This window comes from Echinops telfairi, unplaced genomic scaffold (assembly GCF_000313985.2).
Source record: "Echinops telfairi isolate 266 unplaced genomic scaffold, ASM31398v2 ScPeMD7_7469;HRSCAF=8507_0, whole genome shotgun sequence".
In the NCBI taxonomy this organism is placed as follows: Eukaryota; Metazoa; Chordata; class Mammalia; order Afrosoricida; family Tenrecidae; genus Echinops; species Echinops telfairi.
Genome location: NW_022111372.1, coordinates 57,294,960 through 57,321,786, shown reverse-complemented (window position 1 = coordinate 57,321,786; position 26,827 = coordinate 57,294,960). Strand labels below are relative to the sequence as shown.

General features: G+C 41.2%; 1 protein-coding gene across 1 annotated transcript in view; it reads left to right on the top strand.

Moving 5' to 3' along the window:
* Positions 1-26,827, top strand: part of RANBP17 (RAN binding protein 17) — a 403,303-nt gene that overhangs the window by 293,358 nt on the left and 83,118 nt on the right. Inside the window, exons 18-21 of the mRNA XM_004697128.2 lie at positions 4,077-4,180; positions 10,062-10,150; positions 20,347-20,454; positions 23,372-23,454. Of these exons, the coding sequence (XP_004697185.2) occupies positions 4,077-4,180; positions 10,062-10,150; positions 20,347-20,454; positions 23,372-23,454 (384 nt within the window). The remainder of the gene's footprint in view (positions 1-4,076; positions 4,181-10,061; positions 10,151-20,346; positions 20,455-23,371; positions 23,455-26,827) is intronic.

The following is a 26,827-nucleotide window of genomic DNA, read 5'->3' as shown; positions in this document are numbered from 1 at the left end:
GATTTAAAGGAAAAAGAAAAAAAGAAAACAGCCCAGCACAGTCCAGATCAAGTCCCTGAGTCCAATATTAGCCCATATGTCAGATACCAATCTATAAAGTCCTCTTCAGACTCACGAAACACATGCAATAACACTGAATGCTGGAAGATCACAGGCCAATGGGTGGGAAGTGTTGTGGATCCAGTGGTGGTTGAGGCATCTCAGTGCTGGCTGGGGTCTCCACGTGGCTCCTCCAGCTCAGTGCACTAGCATAGCACCATGTGTCTTGTCAGCTGCAATGTCGCAGGGAGTGAGCCTGTGTCCTGCCGCCAGCAAGCTATTTATCTCCTTAGTGCCTCCAAATGAGGTGATCAAGCTGTGACCTGATAGGCTAAACTCCACCCCTTCACTCATAATCCTGTCAAATTGACAACAGATTATATAACTACTATAACCAGCTATACATAAGGAACACTCAGCAAAGAACCACTGTTGTCATTCCACAAATACAAGGGGCCTTGAAAAATCTGTGGAAAAATTGAATGAAAAGATAATGGAGTTTTTCCACCAACATTATTTTAATAATGTTTTATTGTGAATTAGATGGAAGTTTACATATCAGATTCTCATTTTTATATTCAACAACTTATCAAACCACCCAATGGCTTTCCCTGTCCCCCCACCTCTTTGTTTCCCCCATCTCCCTCTTGTAGGATATTATCTTACTTACCCTTCACCCAAGTTAAGATTTATCTACCCTTAAGCCAGGGCTTCTTAAACTTTTTCCACTCATGACTCCGTTTCACCCAAGAAATTTGCAACACAGGTCAGTGCTGCCAGAAACACCTTCCATTCATCATGTGTTTGATGTTGAATTAACTTTTTGGTCGTTGAATGTTATAATGTTATATTCTAGTTAGAAAGACAGATAATAAGTAAGCAAATGTGTACATTAATAAACAGTCCTAGTAAGTCCCATCATACAAGTCAAGCAGGTTATGGGTTACAAAGTGACCAGGGGAACGGCAGGTGTTGTTTCAGGTAGGGTCACCTGCGGCAGGCTTCTCTGCGGAAGTAGCATCACTGCCCCCAGTACTCTAGTAGGTTTGCTCCATGACTTGGATGGCTTGCTGTGTGCCCCGTGTATCTTGGGAAGCCTCAGCCATTGACTTCGGAAGGTGGAGCTTTTTAATTTGTGACTCACTCGTCTCTGTTTAATAGTGTACTGAATGAAGGGTTCAAATGTGAAAACACGACTTGTCTTTGGTCTGAATGGCCATCCTTTGCTCAGAAAAGCTTTGCTTTCAGAAGGTATTGGGCTAGGAATGTAACCGTCATGCTTTATTTATTCACATACCAAAATCCACTGTTAAACTCAAGACAACAAAGTGTTGATGGCAGCCTTTTAGTAAGGACCAGACCCTGTGCTAGGGGCTGGCCAGATATCTTCCCTTATAATCCTCACAACTGACTTTAAGAGGTCATAATTGTTTCTTAATTACATATGAGGATACTAAGGCTTAGGTGTGTCAAGTGGCTTTACCCCCAAACAAACTGCTCGCAGTAGCAGAGCCAGAACTAAAGCCTAGAGCTTTCTGTCTTCAAGGCTTCCACTTTTACTAGCACCCCTGTCTGCCTAAAGTCATCACTAATATTGTTCTCATTAATAATTTCACACTCAGAAGATACTGTATCCTGGAAGAGTAAGATTGCATGGCTTAAATATGATGGATATAATGTTATATAATTAAAGATACGATAGTGTTTGCTTTAATTATTTATTGTAGTTTATATCTGGCATAATAAAGTAAGGCCTTTTTAAGAATGCATCTTTATTGAGCAACTGCTTTTTATTCAAATACACAATTTTCCTAATATATGCCAGGCATTGTTCTAATACTGTAATCCTCAGACTGCCATAACTGTTTATTGAGAATGTTCTGTCAAAACATTTCGTCTTCACTATAACCCTTAAAGGCGGATACCTTTATCCTTATTTTGTGTTTGAGCAAATTGCGACTCAGAGCAGTGAGTAAAATATCCAAAAGTAAGCAGCAGGTGGAGGAAGCAGCTAGCAGTCAGTTTGACTACAGAGCCCTATATCCAGTCCTTCACTGAGAAGTGAAAAGAAACAGTCTCAGCTCTCGAGAAGCTAATCTGGAGCTATTATGAGTGTAGGCTGATGGATATAACCATTTACACACCTTTAAATTTGTTCTTAATCCCCAGTCACCCTAACCAATCGTGGTAATGGTAGCATGATGTAGGTGGCATCATTAGTGTTGTTATGCGTACTGAAATATCTGCTATGCAAGACAGACTGAGAAGTGCTTTCTTTAGTAAAGAGTCCATCAAAATGCTATGGGAACCAGAAGGTGAAGGGACGTGACGGGCAGTAGGTGCAAAATCCAAACTCACCGCCCTCAAGTCCATGCGTCCTCACAACAACTCTCTTGTAAGACAGGGTGGCACCAACTCGGGGTTCCTGAGACTGAAACTCTTTTAGAAAGCCTTGTGTTTTTCTCAAAGGACATTAGGAAAGCGATCATTTGACCTGGACCCGGAAACGGGAATGTCTTCTATATAGGTCTCTAATGTCATCACCAAGGCATAACTGAAAGAAATAAGCTGGTCACATAACCAATTGTCAGAACAGGGATTAGAATAACCTAGTTTGCCTTACCCTTCACCTAGAACCTGACCCTGGTCTAGGGCAGTGTCTGGTGAAAGACTCATTGGGATTTCCCTTTGATGTCTCTGTGAACAAAGTCAGATCCCTGATTTCTGTGGGATTTGGAGGAGCTGGGAGGAATATGTGTGGTTGAGAAGGGGAGAGAGAAGTCACAAAAGATTAAGGTGTGTGTTGAACCAGCCAGTCCTAGGAATCAAAGGATCCCGATTTTGCTGTTGATCTGCATTGATGATCTTGGGCTTCAGCTTCCAGATCTGTAAAATGGCTTATCTATCAGCTTTCCTCAAACGTTTTCAGGTGTCTGGATCGCAGCAATCAGACAAAGATTGCGGGGCCCTCCCCCCAGAGTTTCTGATTCCATAAATACAGGGTGGAACCTGGCCATTTGCATCAAGTTCCTGGGTGCTGCTGGTGCTGCTTATTCAGGGACCAACGTTGGAGGACTGTTGAGCTCGGATCATCTCCGAGACATGCTGCTTCTTTTTGAGTTCTGTTCTGAAAACTCCTGAGAGCGTAGAACTCAGTGACGGCCGTGCAGCTCTGTCTTCAGCAGTATGCCCCCTTGGTGCGTAACTCCTCCTCCCCTCCTGCTTCTTCAGTAGCAAAGTAGGGCTCACGGTCCCTGTGGTAATGAGAGAATCACATTTGTTGTGTGAAAGAAATCTCTTTTGAAAAGGATACCTTATCCCTTAATAGTTGCTTCTCCTGAAGAGAAGGTTCTGTTTTAACAGACTCCTAGAGAAAACTAGAGACTTCTTTTACAGTGAAAAGGCTAATGGAAAATGACTCCTGGTTTCCCTCTTCTCTAGAAAGAAAAGGAAGTTTTGTGCAAAAGGAAGTGTCCCCGTGGAGAATATATACTTAAAATCCAAATGACCCATGAGGGATCCCATCCTATTTGGCAGATAAAGAAAAGTTTCCCTTCCATCTACTTAACAAATTAATAAAAAGGAACATAAATAAAAAAGACTAATAACTCAGAGCTATCTGGGCACCTGAGTCTGAGGGCCCTTTAGGGCCTTGGCACCTAAAGAGAAGTGGGAGGAAGCCCTCTGTCTCCGAGACTTTGATGTGACGGCCTTCCTGGAGGCACTGGGGAAGCTCTGGGCCTCCGAGCTGAGGGCCTGTGATGCCTGGGGCATAAGTCTGTTTGAGCCAATAAAAAGCCAGGGGGGAAATGGCTGGTAAGTAATTTTGCTATTTCATTTAGTGCAAAAGAGAAGGCGAAACACCAGAATATTCAATGAGGCAAGGCACAGAATGTGCCATGAGTGTAAATGTAGAGGGACACCCCCCCACCCCCCTTTCAGGCACATTTCTAAGCCTGAATGAAGCACTGACTGCCGAGGCTAATGTACAATAGCATGCATTTTAAACCATGGTGACCCTTTTGTTTCTCTGTTAGGTGAAGATGAGGATGAATTTGAGAATTTCATGCTGCCTCTCACAGTCTCTTTTGAAACAGTATTACAGATATTCAACAACAACTTTAAGCAAGAACAGCTAAAGGTGGGTTTGTTTGTTGCCAAACACGAGGAAAGACCACTTTAAATGGTCTTTACTGAATCTTTATAGAGTCTTTAGATCTAGAAAAGTGTTTTATGTATTATCTGTGTGCTTCCTGTCTCTGAGTTGTGTTTTTCATATATGCACTATTCTAATTTCTCACTTTGAGTTGCATTTATTTGCCTTCTATGCACTTTTCTAGGTTAAGCAAATGGTTTCAGCCAGGCAGTTCATGACTACACTGCACCGATTTGTCTCTGGTGGCAGTAACTTTAATAGAACATTTCTTGTGGGCACACCACGCTAAACATCCCTACTCCCTCATCTGAGTCGACTCCACAGCCATGGGTTTGGTTTCTAAGGGGAATTCCCTCATCTACCTGACATGGACTGTTTCAGTGTATTTATAGGGAGAAATACACAAACATAGACGTGCTAAAACAACAGTACATCTCTAAATATATTTTTAAACAAGAATTTATATAAATCAAGACTTTATTAAATGGCTAGGCATATATGTATAAATAGGAGCTGGTCTTGAAGTATTGCATTCTTAAACTGAACAAAGTGATTAGGATAACTGATAGCTAAATAAGGTTTTTATGTGCCTGTGGGAGCCATATTAGGATTGATTTGACAAGTCAGTTCAGCTGTGGCAAGAGTCATAATATCTAAGACAACATTATGTTTTATTAGTAAAATCCTTAAGTGTAGCAAGCTGTTTGTGACAAAACAGTCCCATATTTTAAGATGGGGGGTGGGGAGCACAAGATTAGCTCAATAGAAATAACATCTCCTGAAGTTACAGCGTTTCGGGGGCAATGTTAAATAGATTGACACTGATTATTATTTTTAAAAGACTAATCATTGCACCCCAGAGAATGCAGGCACCTTTGTTGGTAATCCTTGAATCGCATTTTATTGTTATTTTGATATATGTTAGAAATATTAGCTATCATTCTGCGTGGCTCATCTTCTCTTCACACGCACACAAATTAATATTAAGAAGCCAAGTAAAAAATGGGTGGTTTCTGATGCTTAATTTAGGATAACTTTTACCCCCAAATAATTAGCTAATTACTTTGCTTTTTCATTTAAAATTGAGTTTATCACAGAATTATAAAAGCCAAAAAGGACCTTAAAGATCTTCTTTGTGTTTATGTTTCTGCCAAAATTCTCCACCAGTTTTCAGTGTGTGTGTGTGTGTGTGTGTGTGCGCACGCGCTGTAGATGTCTCTGATTATTTTCATGATGATTACAAAGTCTTTTCAGCTTTAAGGTGGCTGCCGCTGCTGCCCCTTATCAAAAAGATGGTTGAAAATCACCATCTTTATAAAAATTACATTTGTCTCATTTAAAGATTTCATTATACTCCAAGCCCGTTTTGATGTAATCCCATCTAGTTTGATAGAAACCATCTTCCTAGAGTCATTTTTAATGGACTTCCAGTGATATATCCCTAAACCAGCAAGTTCTTAACGACCCTGGAAAGTGACTGCTTGATTACACTTTAACGGTATTTGCAAATAAAATCACAAGTAATTAAGGGGAAATCTCCAGGCTTTTGAGCAAGTTTGATGCATGATAACTGCCTGATTCAGCTTCATCTAGAGTAATGCTGTGTAGGCAACAGCTACTGAGATCAATAGCAACGTAATGATAGTGGCAGAATTAAGTGAGTAACCCGAGAACTGTGCCTCAGAATGCATGCAGCTGCCACGAACCAAGGCCACACAGTGCACTCCGTGCTTCCGTCCTAAATGTTCATCAAAAGACGCCCTGCAGGAAAATGGAGTTAGATGCTCTTTATTGCTGATCGTGTCTCTTGCCACATTTATCAGGGAAATTGGATTAGCAGTTGGCAGCTGCAGGTAGACAAGATTCTGCAGTGATTAAATATGCAGCTTGGCTGCATTTGTTGTGACAGACCTTTAGTAAATTCTACTGTAAGCACCATCTGTCTAATTTGTATAAAGAAAACTTGGTGCTTTAAGCTACCGATAAAGAACTAAATCTGTTGCTTTATCATAAACAAAACTTTTGCACTAAATGCTTTTAAATGTAATTTATTAGGTTAAGGCTATTTTTCTATCACGACGAATAAATAATACATGCAAAAGTGCTTTTAGGTACTTCATTTTGCAAGTACTAGGGATAAAAACAGTTCTGTTTTGTTCTTCAATAAAGTATTTAGTATTCCAATCCACAGGAGGTGATGCTGTTAAAATATCTCTATGAAAATGCCGCAGGACTGCCAAATTCATTTAATTTGCAACCCTTACCAGGATTTTCTAACTCTCTACTTATAGATATTTTTGAGATGCAGATTCCAGGATGAATGTAAACATTAAGGACCCGTGTTGCCAAATTGAAATATAGTTGTGAGGTGAGAGAATGCTGCAAAACTCCTGAATTTATAGCTTTGTGTTTTTACTTCATCCTAATAAAATTGAAGAGAACATTGAATTTTTGTCTTGGGCTTTTCTCTTCAAAGTAAAGAGGAAAAGAAAGAAAATGCTGTGACAAATCTCGGCTCCAGAGCATTATTTCAAAAAAAATTTCCCCCCTAAATTGCATCTATCATAAAATGTAGTTCAATACTCTCCTGACTCATACATCATTTTTGATTTGACTATGATGTCATCGGTTTTAAAGGAAAATGAATGAAAACTTCTCGGAGGAAGATGAGCAGTTAAATAGGAACCTGCTATCTTTAGACCCTTCGTAAAAACTCCACAATGCTAAATTATTTAAAATCCTTGATTTTCAGCATGCGCACATTAAAAGTTTTCGCACTAAGTGCCAAATGTTGCAAACAGCACTTTAACAGAATGATTTTGCTTTGATCCCTGTAGCAGTTCCTGAATAATTTATCACAGGTTATTGCCTTAATTCTGGAGAGGGATAGAGCAATAAAGGCAGATGAAAACACTCCAGTTGAAACACCTTGGGGCCTGCTCATTCCTCTGACACGGCTCTTTTGTTGGAACTATTTAGAGGTTATTAAGATGTGTCTCCAGAATTAAGAGTATGCTGTAAGGATGAAGACAGCCATCTTAATTCTAAAGACAAAGCACAATGACCCTTCACCTTCTTTTTCTTTGTTGTTATTATATAGTAGAATTATGAGGATAATATTATAGCTGCCCCCAGTAGTGCCACTACAGTAAAGGGTCTGTCAGACTTGCCATTAGAAACCCTGTTTGGGGGGTCAGGGTGGAAGGAGCCGCGCTTCAGCTGTTTCCCAGCCCATCAGTCTCACACTTGGCACACAGACAACTGTTCGCCATACAGCGGCCTCAAGCACTCAGCAGTTAGTTTCTCCCTGAAATACCCAGAAAGGAACCCTGAAGATTAAATGCCCTAGACTTGCCCCACTCCTCCAAACAGCGTCACTGAAAAGAAAGGTGCCTCTCGCTTTTTAAATCAATCCAGTGTCGATCAATCATAGGATCTGTACAAGTGTGGAGAAAGGCAACTTTTGAAATCAATCTCTCTGTACTCTTTTAAGGGAGCTCTGGTGGCACCATACTTAAAAGTGATCGACTGCTAGCCAAAAGGTCAGTGGTTCAAACCCACCTGCCACTCCGTAGGAGAAAGCTGTGGCAGTACTTGCATGATAATTTACGACCTTGGGAAATCTATAGGGCCATTCTCCTCTGTCCTACAGGGTCCCTGTATGTTGGACAGAATCTACTTGACTGCTGTGGGTTTGGGGTTGGTTCTCTTTTAAATGAGATGGTAAATCGTGGCTCCCTGTCCCCTTTCATTCGGACCACAAGCCCCCCTCAGAGTGTTTAAAACCCTGGTTGAACTCCTGGTTAACAGCTTTCCCATGTCCTACCAGAACGAGCTGTGTCTCAGCGTTGGAGAAAGTGTTCCTGTGCTCTGTATGCAAGCGTCCGTGGACAGAGGGAGGTATTCTCTGTTGCTTTGACTCAAAAGGGGATTGCTTGAGCACAAGAAATTGGTTTCCTACGTTAACACTTGGTTTCCCTGCTCAGCCGAACCTATTGAAAATATGCATTTAGTAATTGTTATGTGACACCTCTGCTCTCTAGTAGCATTTTCTCAAATCAAAATTTGGTATAACTTCCTAGCAACATTTGACTGAATTACAAACACCTTTAGAGTCCCTATCAGTTGGCTCACAGTTCCCCTTTTTGTATAATAAGCGATAGTCTAAAATACTATTATTAGGAGCCCTTCATACTAGGCACCAAGGAAATAAAACTGGTCACTCCTCCCTGTTGATTAATTTTCAGTTGAGTTGTGGGTGCCTTATGTGTTTGTGAGAGTTTAAACTGTTTGAAGGATAGCCTAAAGTGCACATTGAAATAAAATAGAACAAAAAGGCTACTTGAGTAGACTGCAGAGCCAAGCAGTCAGAATGGGCTTTGGGGAAGAAGGCTTGTTAGAAGCCGTATTTGGTGCCAAGCGCTGGAACAGGTGTCATGTGATGAAAATGGGTTGTTGTCAATGTCCAAATGGTTCTTTTTAAAAGTAGCCCGTCACTTGAAAACGGCAAGGTCATTGATACAAAAAGCAGAAATGCTGTTTTCATATTTACAAACTTCAGACAACCTTCATCCTAGGAACTGCTAGGCTCTGTACAAATGGAATGTTCTTTTGACATCCAGTCCTGTAGAGATACCCGATGTTCTGGCAGACAGAGAATTTTATATGCTTCTCTGAAATGTCAGTTAGCTGCTAAGATGAAGTCAAGCCTCACTTTATCCATAGTGATGCTCGTAAAGCCCTTCCTAAAGAGGTTTTCGTTTATTGACAAGATGCGAGGACAGGAAAAACCCAGTGAAGAGAAAAGCTCAAGTATCATTTCTGAATGTTTCCAGTGAACCAGTCTCTCCAAAAATCACAGCAGCATATCTCAATTATCACACCCCCTCTTTTGCAATTACATTTATTTGTACTTTTTCTTTTGACATCTTGGCATCTGTTCGTGGGTTTTCTTTTGCTTCCCAAGCTTCATCGTCAGGACAACTCAATTAAGAGTCCAGAAAACAAGTCGGATCTCCTTCCCCTCTAAACATAAATGCTTGGTGAAGATCTAGTACACGTCAGGCTCCGTGCTAGACATTTTTTCCCTATGCTTATTTAATTTATTCCTCAGGATAACTGGAAGGAGGGAGTTACGATCCCCTATTAGAGATGAAAAATTAAATTGCTCATATGCTCTGCCTTAAGTCTTACTAGAGATAAGAAGCAGTAGAGCTGAACTCAAATTCAGATCTTCTGACATGGAGTATAGAGCTCTCTTTCCTGCCGCGTTTCCTTCTGGGTATGTCCTAGCACCTGTAGGTAATTGAAGTAGTGTAAGAACCAGGCCAGTTGTCTGTTTGTTTCAGTAAACTTTTTAAATTTTAGAGTGGCTTTATTTTGCCCTACCTAAGTTGATAAGAATATTTATTAGGGATCGTTAAAAGCCAGTGTGTTTCCATGAGAGACTCCAAATCATGTACAAGCTGATGCGGTTAAAATTTGCTATTATTAAATAATGTCTAGACCATGTACGTTTCTGCTTTGTGGAATTATCAAGTCTGGGGTATTTTGGGGGGATGTTGTTTTTTTTCTTTTTTTAGTATTAATCAGAAACAAAGTATATTAAGAATTTAAATGTTCCTAACCTACTGGAATTATTACTTCACTCAATTTATAAGAAGCCAGGGTGGAGTTGGTCAGCAGATTTGATGGTCTGTTTGTTTAAAGAGCCTGTGAGTCTATGGTTTTCTATAGAAAGGGATCTGAGCAAGACATTTTAGCTAATGAATCAAAATCAGATATGTGGTCATTATTGCCTGATTATTACTCCATCTGCTCTGCGCTAACGTGAAAATCAATTACTGTGTCTCTTTCCCACTGACAGCGTATGCTGATCGGGCTGGCGAGAGATCTTCGAGGGATTGCCTTTGCGCTGAACACAAAGAGCAGCTACACCATGCTGTTTGACTGGATGTATCCTTATTACACTGTGACAATACCAGCTCTGTGCGCAGAGGGACGCCAGGCCCCTCGCTTTCGTTTAATAGTACGGCACAGTAGGGAAGAGGAAACAAAGCTAAATGAACTAATGTGTAATCAGCTAAAAATTACAGCACAGTGGCAGCAGGCAGGCAACTGAGCACAGCATTTGGAGACCCGGCTCAGAAAGGTCACTGTTTTGGAGCAATTCAATATTGACAACTTAAAAATCACATCCCCAAATGATTATTTGTTTCAGGGTTGCAGGGGTGCCCTGTCTGTCATCTTTAACTCAGAATCAATGAGTCCACCCATTGCACCTTTTCCAGGAGATTTGAATCTCTACTCATCTCAGTTAGCAGGGGTGAGCATAGCACTTTATCTCTTTGAGGCTTAACTCGTCATGCTGTAGTTTTTCATCATCATGAAAAGATTGATGGACAGGAAAATGTTTAGGATTTTTCATTCAGTGTACAATTTGAAATAACCTTTGCCAAGGCTTAATACAGACTGTATACATATATACATATACATATACATCCCACCCAGAAATGCTTCCTCGTGGAAGAGTGAGTGAAAAGAATGTGGCGTCTGGTGTCAGGCAGAGCAGGCTTAAAATCCCAGCTCTGTTTACTGTGTGAACCAGGTAAGCCCCTTCACCTCCCTGAGTTTGTTTCCTCATCTAAAAAAAAAAGATAATCCAGCATCGTAGTTTTTTGTGTGTTTAAATACTGCATTCTGTTCCTTTTTGCCACATATTCAATGGTTATTAATTAGTATTGTGTTAGGAGTTCATATTGTAAGAACCATCATTTGTCCAAGTCAGAGCACATAAGAAAAATCCTGTAACCTGATAGCTAATTCACTTTCAAATTAACACTATTTCTCCGTGATTCTGTTCAGACCTTTCTATCATAATTTCAATAGCAAAGAGACTCTTGCAAAGGTCAGTTTCAGCTACTGATACCACAGTAGTAGCTAGAAAGATACTGAAAAGGGGATCTGGGCATGTTAGGTAGCGTATTTTAGGGACTAATTGAGGTACTTTTTAAAAGAAATTAATTTGAGTAGTTTTTGTTATTATTAAAACCAACTTCCTGGGACTTATGTGCCCCTAGACAGGAGAGAGAGAAGAATTTTTCATATCGCTGAGGAAACATGTTACTGAACCAAGAAACAACGTATTTCACTAAGCGGCTCGGTTGCAAAAGTGTTCAAAAGCGATGACGTCACTATGAGGGCTAAGGTGCCCCTGCCCCAAGCCGTGGTATTGTCACTCTCTTCATGGGCATGTGAAAGCTGGATATTTACTAGGAAAGGCTGAAGAAGAATTGATGCCTTTGAATTAGGTGTTGACGAGCAATGTCAGATATGCGGTAGACAGCCAGGAGAATGACCAATCGGCTTTAGAAGTATATGGCCTTATACTTTTAAATACTCCTAATAGTGAGGTTTCAAGACTGTCTCGCATACTTCGACAGGTATTCATCTCCGGAGAAGAACATCATATTGGTAAAGTAGTCAACAGAAAAGAGTAAGTCCCTCAAGAAATCGATTGATACATCATTGCAAAAATGGCCCCAAACATAGCAAGCTGTGATTTTGAGGACAGTACAGAACTAGATAGTGTTGTGTCCTATTGTACTCGATAGTGCCTGTTGAGCCGGCACTCACATCTAACAACAAGACTGCACGTGTACCAAAGCAACTCCCCGCCATCGAGTTGGTACTGACTCAGCAACCCCCTCTGGGTTTCCCAGACTCTGACTGTTGACGGGAGTAGAAAGCCCAGTCTTTCTCCCTGGAGCTGCTGGTGGTTTTGAACTGATGGGCATGCGTTAACCTTCATTTAACCATGAAAGATAGAATAGTATATAGTCCTTTTATTCTCTAAGCTTGCATAGCACCTAGCTAGCTCCCAAAGTGGAAACTCTTGTTGTGTCTGAAACGCCATAAAACCTAATGTTGGCACGTCAGAATTGATGACCTTGAAGCCGACCCCAGCCCGGGATGCTCAGCCATCCCGTTCACGTTTGCCGCACGACAGTTTTAACCAAGCTTCGCGGTCAGAGCCTTTCCCCGAGTCTCAGAGAACTAGAAATGGCTGCCAAAAGTGGTGCTTCCTGAAAGAGAAATCCTGTCATTTAAATTGAGGTTGGTTTTTTTTTTGTATTTTAAGTTTTAAATGAAGCCTTTTCTGTTTTCCTCACTCAGCTCTTTCATTTCTTTGGCATCTATCGGAAATGAAACTTTTGTCCAGCAGATGGCAGGAAGCAGCAAATGGAAAACCTTAGGACTAAATATTTTACTTTGCACTAGAAACCAGTGTCTTCTCCATTTGACCGTACATGTTGATGTTATTGGGGTCAGGGGCGAAGGGCCAAGTGTCAGTTATACAGGAAGCTGAGTTAGATTGCTAAGCCAGGCAGCGTGGTGTCTGCCTTGCTTATAATAATTGAGTTTCAGCAGCAAATCAGCTTCCTTGGGAAAAGGCCAAAGGCTTTTCATAATTGTATTGACAACAAAATGAATATGATAAATGGTGTTCATTCAGTGGAGACAAGATTTATAGTTTTCCTTTGGGCAAAGGATGAGGAGCAAATATTTATAATAATAGTAAAATTTGTTTAAAAGTTACATTATTTGATCATTCAAAAAGCTTTATTAAAATATTTTGAAATACTTTAAGCAGTTTCAGGTGATAAAGTACAAATTCTTTCCAAACTATTCCAGTAATGCAAAAAAATGAATAAGTATATGATCTAAAAAAGAAAAACATGGATATGAAAGTCATTTGTTTTTCCTGAAATATTGATATGTCAAACCGTCAGTGTTGATTCCCACATTCCTGCTGGGGAAAGTTTATTTGCCTTTTATCCACATAAGTGTATGTTCTTTAATTTGTTACGCAGTCCTTAGCATGCAGAGGAAACATCCTATAAGAGCATATGTCATCTGAAAGTCAAAATGCATTTTATTTATGGAGATTATTTGATAAAATGCTATTTTGGTGGTTAGCTATTTCATTCACAAACAGTTCTATAAACACTGACTGCATTAACTGCTACACAAACTGCTACGTTACTTATGGTTCTGTCCTACCAAAACTAAATTGCCTGAAACCAGGCAGCCACTGTCTTGATAAATTGTTTCCACTCCCAGAGAATTGAAGGAGATCACTGATACGCTCTTTGCCCCTACAGTGAGGACATTACAAAAGCATGCATTTTACCTTATGGTGCGTTTAGGTCCTGGATTTAAACTTTTCCCTAACTATGCTTCGATTGCAGTATCAAAAATCCGGAGGGAAGTTGGGGGAGAGAGAGAAAAAAAAGGTTGTATGTGATATGACTTCCTCATACTCAGTCATTTAATTCGCAAATCTGATCTTTTATCCACTCAGTCAGTCGGCGCTCTTTACTAATGACCAACCCGTGAACATTTACCAAGACGAGGCAAAACAGTGGGAGTAGTAGGAGAGCACAAGCTCTAGACTAGGGTGGCCTTGGAGGTCAGATCTGGCTTCCCCACTCAGCCTGTGGAGCTAAGGGTAAGTCACGGAATGTTGCAGATTCTTCCACCACAGAACAGGGCTAATCATGCCTATCTCACGGACATAAGACGTGAATGAACTGACATGAGGGCGTACTGCATTATCTGCCAAGAAGGAAATACTGTTATTGCCGCTAGTTTCCCTAATTATGGAATGAAACACGGGAGTCCCATAAGCTCACTTACTCAGCAAATTGGTCTAAGGTCTGTGCCATATGTCAGAAGGATGTGATAAGAAGGTAGCAAATAAATCCTTAAAATGAGCTGATAGTTTGGTAGAATGAGTCAGATTACCTTCATAAAAAACCAATATGGAGCAGAGCAGTTTCATTATGCCGGGGAACCAGGGAAGACTCTGTAAAGGTGAAGAGTCTCCACATGGTTGAAGATTGAAACGTGTGGAGGTAAGAATGACAGAATTTCAGTTGCCCTAAATTGATAAAATGGGGTGCTCTTTAGAAGCTCACATTCTAATATATATACAAGTAACTAATAAAAAACTAAATATTGGTATGTTGTGACAAAGTTATGGAGGCCTGGTGGCATAGGGGTTACTCGTTGTCTGTGATTGGCAAGGCCCACGGTTTGAAACCACCGGCTGCTCCTCGGGAGACAGGTGGGGCCTTGTTTTCCCATAGAGAGTCTCAGCCCCAGAAATTCACAGGGACCGGGCTCCCTTGTCCTCTGGGGTCGCTACGGGTCGGCACTGACTCGATGGCAGTGAGTTTGTTTTTCGGAGTAACAAGGTCTATGTTAATAAGAAGAAGAAAATGACATGGGATGTACAAAATAGGAAACACAAGAAAACTGGGAGTTGTCAAAAAATGAAACAAGAAGCATAAAGATCGGCCTTTGGTCTACTGTGCCAGGAATGCCCATTGAAGAGAAACGAACATTTGAAGATCTATTCTAAAGTACAATGCGGGATAATATCCACATGCCAACAAGGAAGATCATCAACTCTCAGTAAAATTTAGGCACGTGTCGCTCGTGCCGAAAATGTAGAAGACTTTTAATAGCTTCTGCAGTCTGAAGTTGATGAAGCTTGCCATCAAGAGGCATTGATAACTACTGGTGAATATAATTGAATCATTAGAAACAAAAAGACGGAGCCATAGTTAGAAAATAAGGACTGGGTGGGAGAAATGAAGCTCCAGATATTACCTGATAGAATTTTACAAGAGCAACAACTTATTCATTGTAAATACCATTTTCAACAATATAAATGGTCCGATGTACACATGGCCCCCTCCAGAATGAATACATATGAATCATATTGACCACATATGGAGGGAGACTGGAGAAGCTCAATCTCATTGGCTAAGACTATGCCAGTGGCTGACTGCAAAACAAACCATTAATTGCTCATATGCAAATTCAAGTTGAAGCTGAAGAAAAAACAAGCTTATGAGAATTAAAGATTAAAGCAGGTGTCATCTTGAATATAGCCCACCTGAGTTTAGAGACCATCTCAATTAAAGATACAAAGCACTGAGTACTGATGACCAGACCGATGAGTGGTGGGATGACATCAAGGACGTCAGGCATGAAGAAAACAAAAGACCATTACAAAAGCAGCAACGATTTTTGAATTTTGTTCCACATTTATCTCCCATTCTTCAGAACTTCTACTGTGATTCTATTCAGAGCAGTGGGTGGTCATAACCTGGCATGATCTAATTTTTCTGGTTTCATGGTGATGAAGACTGGTGTTCATGTGATCCATTAGTCCACTGGAACAACTGTCTCCATATGCCTTCAGTTTCCATCACGCTTTCTTCCAGACACCTCCAAGACTGTGGTCCTTTAAGTCTGGTATTGGACTCTCCTCTATGACTTAATTTGGAGCCAAACCGCAAACAGGTCTATAAGGACAAGAAGACTGGTGAGGTACACATATCCTAGATAATCAACCATTTGAGATCAAAAGGCCAGCAGTTACCCAGTGACAAAATTCAGAATATTTAGGGAAGAATGAATGGAAACAGGGTCCAGAGAGGAAGTGAGGAGAATGGGGTTACCGTGAGGGGATGGCAGTCCCTGAGATGAAACAAAATATGTGTGAATTATTGAATGTAAACATTTAATCATCTACTCTGTAAACCTTCACCCAATTCACAATTTTTTAAAGTTGCATTTTTTAATCTCGTTCTCGGCATATGATACATCTATATATATCTTTAAAGAATATAAAGGGGGTAGAATGGAAAGAAAAGGCAAAGTGAATGTCAGACTTGCTTTTGAATGCATAGTAGCTAAAATGGATAGAAGAAATGACAGCTAAAAGCTAAACAGAATATTTCAAAAGGCAGTTCTAGAAGGCAAAGTAAAATAATAATATGAACTGTCCAAAGACCTGGAATTGGAAAACTACAAGGGAAGAAAGAACACTTTGACATTCCTCAAGATGAAAGATTGAACAAGTATTGATGCCTTTGAATTGTCCTGTTGGCAAAGAACGGAACCAACACATCTGGTTTTGGAAGAAGTAACAACCAGAATGAATGTTCATTAGAAGCAAGGCTGAGAGATTTCATCTCACCTACAATGGGCATATAGTATCAGGAAGGCCCAGTCACTGGAGAAAGATCTCATACTTGGTAAAGTAGGTCAGTAGTAGGAAGTGGGTAAAAAGATCTTCAATGAGATGGACTGACATAGTAGCTGCTACAATGTTCTCAAAGAATAAGAACCGTTGTGAGAACGATAGGACCAGCCAGTGTTTCATGCTGTCTGTAAGGAACGATAGGACCAGCCAGTGTTTCATGCTGTCTGTAAGGTGACTGAGTGTGAACCAACTCAGTGGTGCCTAACAATAACAAACTTACGATGCATGCAAAGGACCAAGTGCACTGACATGAAGAGATTGGTGTGGGTGTGTTTGGTTTGGTTTGGTTTGGTGTTTTACAAAATAGGAAAAGCTTCCCAGGGAGGGTGAAAGTTGGGCTGCAGGTTGAAGGATGGCTAGTGGATTGCCAGACTGGGAAGAAGGAAAGGGCTTCCAGCCGCAGGTGCCTTTGTGAGCAATGGGACAAGTGTGTCCACATTCAAAACGGACCCTGAAAATCTGCTCTAATCTGGCAGGCTTTTCTGTGCTGCAGACACATCATCACACCTCTATCATCCCAGCAGTTCAACAAAAGCACTTCTGTTGCTTCTAGTTTACTGTGATATCCTCCCCACTATGCACTCCTAATGGGAAAGAATCGTGTGTTACTCACTAACTACCAAATGAATACATGGCTTTCGTGGGTACTCTGATGTTTATCATTTTTTTCACGTAGACTTTCTATGAGTAACCACATCAATGCCTTTGATTTTTAATTTGTCTAGTGTGACCCTAAGTAACTCAATGAGACAATTTAAGTAAAAACAGAGTTGTGCCACTTTTTCCTAGGAGTTCCTACTTTTTTCCTCCTATTCACATATGTGTAATCCTCACAAGGCCCCTGGAAAATTAAACTCCTAGAGTGGGGTCCAATTCCCGCCCGACAGTGAGAGGAGTACACTTTCTCTGAAGCCCTTTTAACCTCCCTGCTTAGTAGACCTCTGCTCTGTTTTCCAATAATCACTCATTTTCTCTGTGGCAGTCACCTCTGTCAGAAGCATATTAGAATTGGCACCACTGTCATTCTCACGGAAAAGGGAGCATCCCGTCATATCCCCCGGCCTTATCCCATAGTGGATGCCGTGTGCTCTGAAAAACTGTGGTGGCCCTAATTCCGCCTAGAATGCTTCACAAAGGGGGCTTGTGTGTGCTTTGACACACTAGACTGGGAGACTTGGGTCTTTCCAGTTTCTTGACGAGCCTTCCAGATGCTTTTCCCATTAAGGATCCCTGGCTCATGCTCTCACCCGTGTTCCACGGGCACGTCTTCTGAATTTCGGGTTCGCAGTCTCTTCTATGTGTCTGCCACCCTGGTTGGAGGAGGACCGCCCCAGGAGTAGAAGCCCTGTCTCACTCATCTCTGGGCCCCAGCCCTGACTACAGTACATTTCACAGTGTCCACCGTCTACCAAGAATCACAGCAACAACGAAACAGACCTCAACACAGTGTTCTAGTCTATAGAGAAAGTCTATACCTATCAATGAGTAAAGAATAGTTAATCGTCAGCTTCACCGATAGTATTTTCCTCACTGTCCTCTAGGAGAGATTTCCCAGGTGCACTCACTCCTTGTCCTCTTTTCTGCTTCCTTCTCTTCAGAATTGTGTTCTGATATTTTATACTTACTTTATATTTCTGGTTTTTTGTTAGGATATATATATTTCGTGAGCATGGTGATTTTTAAAAACCTGGTTCGCTTGTGTGTACAACGAATCTAAAACAGTGCTTGTTATAAAATAGACCTTCAATAAATACTTGTTAAATAAATTACTTCAAAATCCACATATACAGGCTTAAGATGGTATCTAGAGAGGGCAAAAAATATATATTGTTTCATGTGCATGCCAGTCTTAACAATTTAGAGGGTTAATTTTCATTGAAACTTACATTGATTATTTCTTGAGGTTTCAAAGTGAACTATGCAGTTAAAAGGAATTGAGTAGGTTTTTTTTTTTAACATTTTATTAGGGGCTCATACAACTGTTATCGCAATCCATACACACATCAATTGTGTAAAACGCATTTGTACATCATTCTCAAAACATTTTCTCTCCACTTAAACCCCCGGCATTAGGTCCTCATTTTTCCCCTCCCTCCGAGTAGGTATTTCTTATAAATATGCAATGCCTCATATTTAGGTTGGCAGGCTTACAGCAGCAACTATTACTGAATATCCACGTCTGTACCGAGGCCAGGTGTACAGCAACTATCTGCCCTTCAGAAACCTGTGCAAGGATGAGAGAGACAAGGGTTTTTAGCAAAGTGCTAGCACAGAGTACCGTGCCATCCACAAGACGCACACCAAACCTGGCGCTGGGTACAGGGGGCATGTGCAGTGCCAGTGAACACTTCCTGCAATCATTAGCATCCACGTTGATCTTGAATTTGCACAGAAACAGTAGGGATGCATGGGTCTCTGCCCTTTAGCAGCCAACACTAATACTCACTGAGTACACCCACTTGACCAAGTAGAGAAAGTATCCTGTGGAAGTGAAGCTTGATGGAAGGATGGAAAGGTTAGGAACGTGGTGGGCAGAGCTGCAGTACACAGAGGAATGAAGCTGAGCTGGCGTGATTGGACTTTCAGGGGGTTCTGAACGGCGGCTACACCATAGACAGGGTAGGAATGATGATGGGAACGGAGGTAGGCAAGGGCCAGATCATTATGAAGCTCAGATGCTATGTTATGGGGTGTAAAGTTTATTCTGAGAGCAAGAAGGAAATTGTAGTGACCTTTCTCACCGTGGAAGTCTGTACCATGCCACAGAGAACAACACACCAATAAGTGCTTCAGTTCATCACTTTCACCGGAAACAGAGAGACGGGGCATTGGAAAAATACCGCAAGAACAGTCAATCTTAGGGATTGTGAAGAGGAACAGGAAATGGAATGTCAGAGTACTTTTTTTTTTTTGGCTCTTTCAGCCTTGGGCCTTCATCCTCGATCACTGGAGGAGGAGACCAGTGGATTCAAGGGCCCGTGGCGCTGGTTCAGAATTTGCTGCGTTCTGGTGGTCTCTGGTTTGAATTTTATCAAGACACACACGGCTGAATTTGTCTTTTCCTCAAATCAAAGGCCATTCATATTTATTAATTGTTAAACTCTTTCAATTTAGAAGCATAAAATCCAAGGAAGAAGCCAGGTGTTTACCAATACAAGTTCAATTGACCAGATGGTGGCGAAGCCTTAACCTCATGACTGAATGCTAGTGAGCCAAGGTCACTCAGGTGACTCCTTGGAGGCCCAGCTTGATTCTTCTCCAGTGTCTGCTCTTGGACTTGTACCTGATCTTGGAATCCTGGCCTGGGGATTGGGGCGATTTTGCTGTCGTGTCTTGGCCAGGAATCTCTCGATCCTGGAAGTCTTATGAGACAGTATTGTGAAGACAACTGCTCTCCGGATTGCAGAGAAATGGGGAGCGTTCCTGAGTTTTTAGGAGGGCATTTGAGGATTTCTCTTGGCTCTGCATCCAGACCACCTTTTAGAGACACTCACCTGGAATAGATTAAAAATTGCCCAAGGTCTTTCTTGTCGCTGATAGTTCATTTATCCCTGGGAGACACAGTGGAACTAAGCAAAGCAAGTAAGATACTCTAAATAATTAAGAATGTAGGTAGATTTGAAGATGAGTGATGAATACATGTGGTTTATGATACGGCATCTTTCGACTGCAATGTCTTTAAAACATTTCATAATAGCCATTCCCCCCCCCCCAAATAGTAGCAATTTAAATCTATTTTTAGTCCCATTTAGTAAACTTACTTTCTTTCCTATAATATTAAACAGTTCTTTAAATCTATGAATTGTATGATACTTTAAAATGTGTCATTTATTTATAGGACATACCAAGAATGATACGATATAGCATATAGGGTAGCCCCTCAACAAAGGTAGGGAGAACCATTGATAAACCCCATTACATATTGAGCCTAGAAAGAGTGTGGATTCACTTTTTCCCTTTAGAGGTGGTACTCGTTTTCAAGAACAATGTTTCTTTGAGCCCGGAAATTCTTTAACGGCCTCTCTAAAAGTTACCCGACCTACCTTCCCATTCTTCAGAGGGCTATTGGGCAGTGGTGTGGAGAGCCGGCGTGCACCACTCCCATCTTAAAACTTATGGCAGAACTGATGCAAAACAGGTAAGCAGGGTGACTGAGGAACGGGGGAAATCTGGCAGCAAGAGCAGAAGATCACACTCTTCTACTTGGTGTGTGTGTGTTCAAGCCTTAGCTAGAGCCTTGAAGTGATCAGTCAAATTAAATAGGTTTTAGATCTTTGGGGAGAGGCAAGTATGGGGACTCTGGGCTCTGTGGCAGGGAGGGGCCACTGCAACTACCTGAAAAATACTCAAAGGCACAAAATGGGGGAGAAATGGCTATTTTAACGAGTTCTTTGCTTACCTGCAAATAAGTAGGATTTCAAAGTAGTAATGAAGTTTAGAGGTCTAGGAGTTGACATGCCTCATTTTATACATCAGGAAACTGTGACCCACACAGTTTGTCCCAGGAACCCTAATGATTGTCCCTGCTTCAGCTTCTCATTTATGCTTTATCTTCTCTGCCAGCATGCCTGTGCCTGGATGACTTATACAGTCACAGTTTTCATTTAAATCGCAACTTTAACACTTCTCACAAATTGCCTAGTTGACCTTATACTTTGCAAGGACCAGTAGAGATGCAAACATTCTGCATATGAATGATATCAAAGATATAGATGAAAGAAGGGGGAAGTGTAATGAACTAATTGGGTTTACCCCTTTAAAAGATGTCATTGTGAATATGGCTTAGTACCAAATTACCTGTCACTTAGCCATCCTGTTTCATCCATTCTTCTTTGTAAATGCCTGTTGGAAGGGAGCTAACCATACAGGGAAGGAGCATGGGCTGCAGCTCTAATTTTATCTCTGGTGCTAAGTCTCTCCCAGCAGTAATTTAAAAATTTTACCCTAAATCAAAAGGAGGGAAAAGACCTGACAGAGAAATGTAAGTATCTCTTAGTTTTGTAAAATCATTTTTGTAAGTGCCTTAAAAATCAAAGGAAGGGCAACTGTGAATTTTATATTAAAATCTAGTTTGTGGTTAAATTATGATTTTTATCAACCAGATAATTGATATTATGATATTATGTTTACTGGTATAGTAAGCTCTTAACAGTAAGGGGGCGGGGAGAAGAAACATTGCATTGTATATTGTTAAATATTTTGTGTCTGCTGCAGGCAAAGATAATTTACATCTAGCATAATTGTCCTAAGAACTACGCAAATCTGTTACCTCAGAAAATACATCGTCTTCTCAGTGCTTCTCTAGGATTTAATGTGAATTGTGTACATGCATTTATTTGCTTTAATCAGGAATTGCATGCCACTACTCAGATGTTCATAATAACATTTCTAATAACTTGTAATTGCATTTAATTCCCAGCATTTTGAAAAAGCACTGACAAGCAGCAATTCATTCTAATCTTGGCAAACAGGACTGTGGCCAATGTCTTTTCTTTGTGTTGTTTTTTTTGCTATAACCTAGTATGGGTGGTTTTTTTGGTTTTTTTGTGAACCTCTTCTAAAATATACAATTATTTCTTGGAAGTACAAGTGGCAAGGCATAGCCCCACCAACTCAAACCTAAGTGACCATAAAAAGGAAAATATTATGTCAGGGTGGCATGTCAGTCCTTACCCTGCCTGCTCTTGCTGTTTCCCCCATCTAAAAGCAGAGCAGTAGAATTGCTCTTCTCTGAGAACTCTAAAGATGGTTTCTCTTACTTGAGTTGTGTGCAGTGGAAGCTGTAGTCTGTAATGTAGTTTAATACGTTTGAAAAATAGCAGAAGTATCAGACGATTCCTTACCCATCTGTGCAGTAAAAGGGATCTGGATTTGCCAGCTATCACTGTAGAATTTGTTTTCCAAACTGTGTGCCGGGCACTATAGGTGGATTGCAAATGGAAAAATGGAAGGAGCCTAGACTTTCTCATCCATCACATGTATGCTTTTATCCCAAGTAGCTACAGAAACTGATACATGGTCATCTGTTTGTTGTAGTATTATAACTGCTACATCAACCCTTTTTCATACATTTTGGCCCAAAGATGGATAGATCCTCCCAGGTCAGGGATTTCTCATATCTGCAAGCCCTCTGGAATTGACTGCAAAATGTGTGTGTGTGTGTGTGTGTGTATAGGGTCTTTAGCATCCATTGGTTTCCCAAAGGAGTCTATAACCTAAAAAGCCAGCAGCAACTGCTCTAAGTAGTAAGGACTTAAAATATCAATTCTCTAACTTAGTGAATAGAATAGATTTGCTAGGAGATAACCTGTCTTACCTAAAAACAGGCACATTTGCGCCTTGCATGCATCTTAAATGCAATAGTCTTGCCTTCCCATTTACAATGTATTGCTTCCATTTTAGAAAAAATAAGAATGATCTATGACTGATTTTTGGCAGAAGGCAGCATGGCATTGTAAAAAGGCTCAAAGTTCAGATTTCACTGGCCTCTGTTTGCATCCTGGATTCTCCACAGAGCGGGGACCCCAATCCCGCCTTCTCTAAATCTTCATTCCCATGAAATGAAGAGAATAACTCTCACCTTAAAAGGCTGTTGTGAGAAGTAAATGTAAAGTGCCTGGCCGAAACAAAATGTTCTGTTAATGGTAGTGTTGGTTAAATTATAGGTAAGAAAACACAGCAAGTCTTGTATACAGGGCTGTCTCAAACGCTCTGCCATAATTAGATGGGAAAGGTTCAATGAAAGGAGGCAAACTGGCTAAAGTTGAAAGAAAGGCAGGAGACACTGAGCTCGGACGTCAGCTGTTCTTGGGACGGCTGTATCAGACCCTGGATGCGCTCCGCGAGAGCAGAGACACTCCTTGAATTAGCCTACCAGCTTTATAGTGAAAAAGTAGTGAGCTTACATATTTTATCAGCACTTGTTGACTGGCATGGCACTTTAAAAAAGCATTAACTGTACTGTTGCTAGTTCTGTTAAATGAAAATGCTGGACAGTTTAAACCTACATTTGGTTTCCTTATCTGTATAGTCTAATTTTTTGCTCTATTTCTTAGATCTCAGCGCTTGAATTTTGATGTCTCATCTCCTAACGGAATTCTTCTCTTCAGAGAAGCTAGTAAAATGATTTGCACTTACGGTGAGTATCCTTTTCTGGATTTGTCTCTGAAATCTGCCTTTATCTCTTTGGAGGAAAGAGAGTTACTTTGGTAACTTCAGTTACTTTGTTCTTTTGAACGTTCATATCTGTATGAATTTGTGAAATGGATAATAGACATGCAAAAGGCTAGGTAGCTGTCATGTTGGCATCCGGAGAAGTAGGCATTGTGTAGAAAAATAATCCTTGTAAGGAGCATTAATATTTTATTATGGGGCATTTGGGGGACTGAACCCCTTAAAGCAGAGTTCGACAGTTAAGATTGAATTACAGTCTAAACACTATAGAACTTTGTTAGCACTGTGCGCCTTCTTACTGCCATTGAGTCAATCCCAGCTCATAGTCACCCTGTAGGGCAGAGTAGGACTGGCCCCTCAGCTTTCCATGGCTATACCTCTGGAAACAGGCAGCCTCACCTTGGTGTCCTGCTGCAGCCAACGGTGGATTCAAATTACCAACCTTATGGTTAGCTACCCACCATTTGTCCTCCGGTGCCACCAGGGCTCCCCTGAACACTCCCCAATGTCATCAGTGAAGTCCTCGATTCTCTGAGATGGGTTATGTAGCTAGACAATGGAGAAGGGCAGGAGAAGGACCCTCTTAACCACATCCAGCACACTGACAAAGTGCTGGCTGTGAGCTGGGCTCGGGGCAGGGCCCTTCCCCCCAGCTGACGTGGCCAGTGCTTTCCTTTGTCCTCTCTTTTTGGCCTGGCCCCACTTTCTCAAACCTGTAGCCAAGCCAACCCTAAGGACATTTGGTCTCGAAAATTGTCATTTTTCTTTTTGAGTACTCCTAGAAACAGTTCTTACAAGATTTGTAAAGCCTCTTCATTTTAAGAGAGAGAGCGTGCCGTGCGTGCGTGCGTGTGAGAGAGAGAGAGAGAGAGAGTAAGAGAATGCAACCAGAAAGAGCCAATTACTTTTTCAGAAAAAAGAAAAGTAGAAGTTTCAAATTGATGTTTAGTTCGAAGCAGATCTGGGGATCAGATCTGTGTACATTAGAGTCCTCTGTTTCAAATGCTTGCATTTAATTACACATTTGAGTAGTAGAGTTGAGCTTCTAAGTACGTGGATGTTGCAGAAAGCCCCTCTATGACTGTAAACGTGCACACCCTTATTTTTATCTGCATCAGCAACTGCATGAGCACAGGGTCCGCCTCTGCTTGACACATTCAACTGATGTAAAGTGGAAGTACTCCTCCCCCTAAAGGTAGATTATGGACTCCTTTTTTAAAAAGTCCTAAGCACAGTCTGTATAACGTCCAGTGGATATGGATCCTTTCAGTGTCTTATACTGCTGTGCAAGGGGTCTTCAAAAGGTTCTTGGAAAAAAGTCATCATGTATAAATGCCATTTTTCCATGTTTGAAACCCCTTAGTATGTCTCTAGACCTTTTCCTCAAAACAGCATGGTATATTAGCAAAAACACAGGCTTTAGAGGTTAATCTGAACTTGAATCCTAATATCAACTCTTTTTAACCCAGTAACCTTCAGCTAAGACACTGTATTACCCCTCTGTGTCTAGTTTTCTCATGTATAAAATTAGGACCTGTCGACTTGAAATTAGGGGGATTAAGTGAGCTCCTAGGAACAGGTTCTGGAGCAGGGTCTGTCTTGGAGTAGGCCCACACAAAATGTGCCTTTCCGTGACCCCAGGCCTTTGTCTCACAGTCACAGAGCGAGCTTTCCTCAGGTGGGGTACACTGACCAGTATCGTATTTCTGTTCTGTGATGCCCACTGCGTGGACCACACTGTCCTGCATCCATTTCCCTGTATCCAGTTCAGAGATTCTATCCCCTTACTCTTGACAAGAAACTCATTGCCATCATGAAAAGGTGCATACTGAAAAATCTCCTAGTAAATGAAGGATAAAGCTTTAGCTATACAAAACCCGTTAGATTCCTGCTACCAGTCACAATGGTAGCTTTCCTGGCCATTTAACTTCATCACTAAGTGTATTTCTTTACCTTTGGGGCATATTCACTACTGCAGTGAGACTGATGAGTGCAGTGAACCTTTAGGTACCACTAGATCTCTCGGACAGAGTCACACCAAAAGGGTGTCACTGAACTATGACAAATGTAAGGGCTTTGAAAGCCACTAGGCCCATATCAGGTTGTCTGACATAGACAAGGGCATAGCAGCAAAAGATAGCTGTAGGACATTGCTGGGGAGGTGGAGATGTGGGAAGGAGGCGGGTTGCGGGGAAGAGAAGGGAGGTGGCAGGGAAAAGATCTTCAGAGCATTCTTGGGCAGAAAAACAAGTAAGGAGTTTAAGATTCCACTCATTAATTTGGAAAAATAATAATGGTAGCTTTCATTTTTTAAATCAGCTCATATATACCTGCCTCTGGACTAGACCATTTAACATGCATTAGTCCACGAATCCTCAGGAGAGGTAGGGTTATTACCTGCTACTCATGAGTCTTAGGGCCTTGATTAAGTTGCTAAGCCTCTCTGTTGCTTCAGTTTTCTGCTAACAGAGAAAATAATACCTGCCTCATAAGATTGCTGTGAGAATTCAATGAGATAATGTATGGAAAGCCCTTAGACCAGTTAACTACTATGATTATCATTATGAAGCTCAGAGAGGTTAAGAGATTTGCCAGATATTACATAGTTAGCAAATAGTTTAATGGGAATTTCATTAGAAGCCTATTTGACTTCAGACGATAGTCTTTCCATATTCCTACTGCCTCTGAGGAGTGGTCACAGATCAGATGTTTACGATGAAACCCTGTCTTGTATCGTGTGGAGGGGTTTTTAATCCCCAAACTTAAGGGAGACTAGAGAGTCAATGGGAAAGTGCCCATCAACAGTTTTTCCCGTGAAAGTGCACGTGGACTTTGCATAAAATAAGAGGAAGCTGCCTTTCATCGAAACTCTGCTCATTCTCATCAGCCCTGCCAACGGTGCCTGTCCTGCTGTCCGTAATGTTTCACTCCATGCCTTCACCTCTGGGGAGTCTCATGTGCTCACTGGAGGGAGAGTGCGTGATGGAAGATGAGGGGAAGCGTGAGCAGAAAGAAACAGAAGAGCCAACTTTATTTATTTCTCTAGTAAGCTCAGGTGAAGGAAGGGGAAGTCTGTGGAGGAAAGAGGCCAGAGCATTCTGTGATCCCATCTGTCCCCATCCTCACTGGGTTTCTGCGCTGCTCACCTCTCATGGGCAGTGTCTAGATGGTCATTGATTTGGGCGGTGCAGCAGGAGACAGACTCATATCCAAATGTACCTGATTTGTTACCCATTTTGTGGAGTACCTCCACCTCTCTGCTCTTTGAGACTGGCAGAAAAATAATACTTTTGATATGCTGTTTTATTTATCTATATTCTGTCATGATATACTTTGAT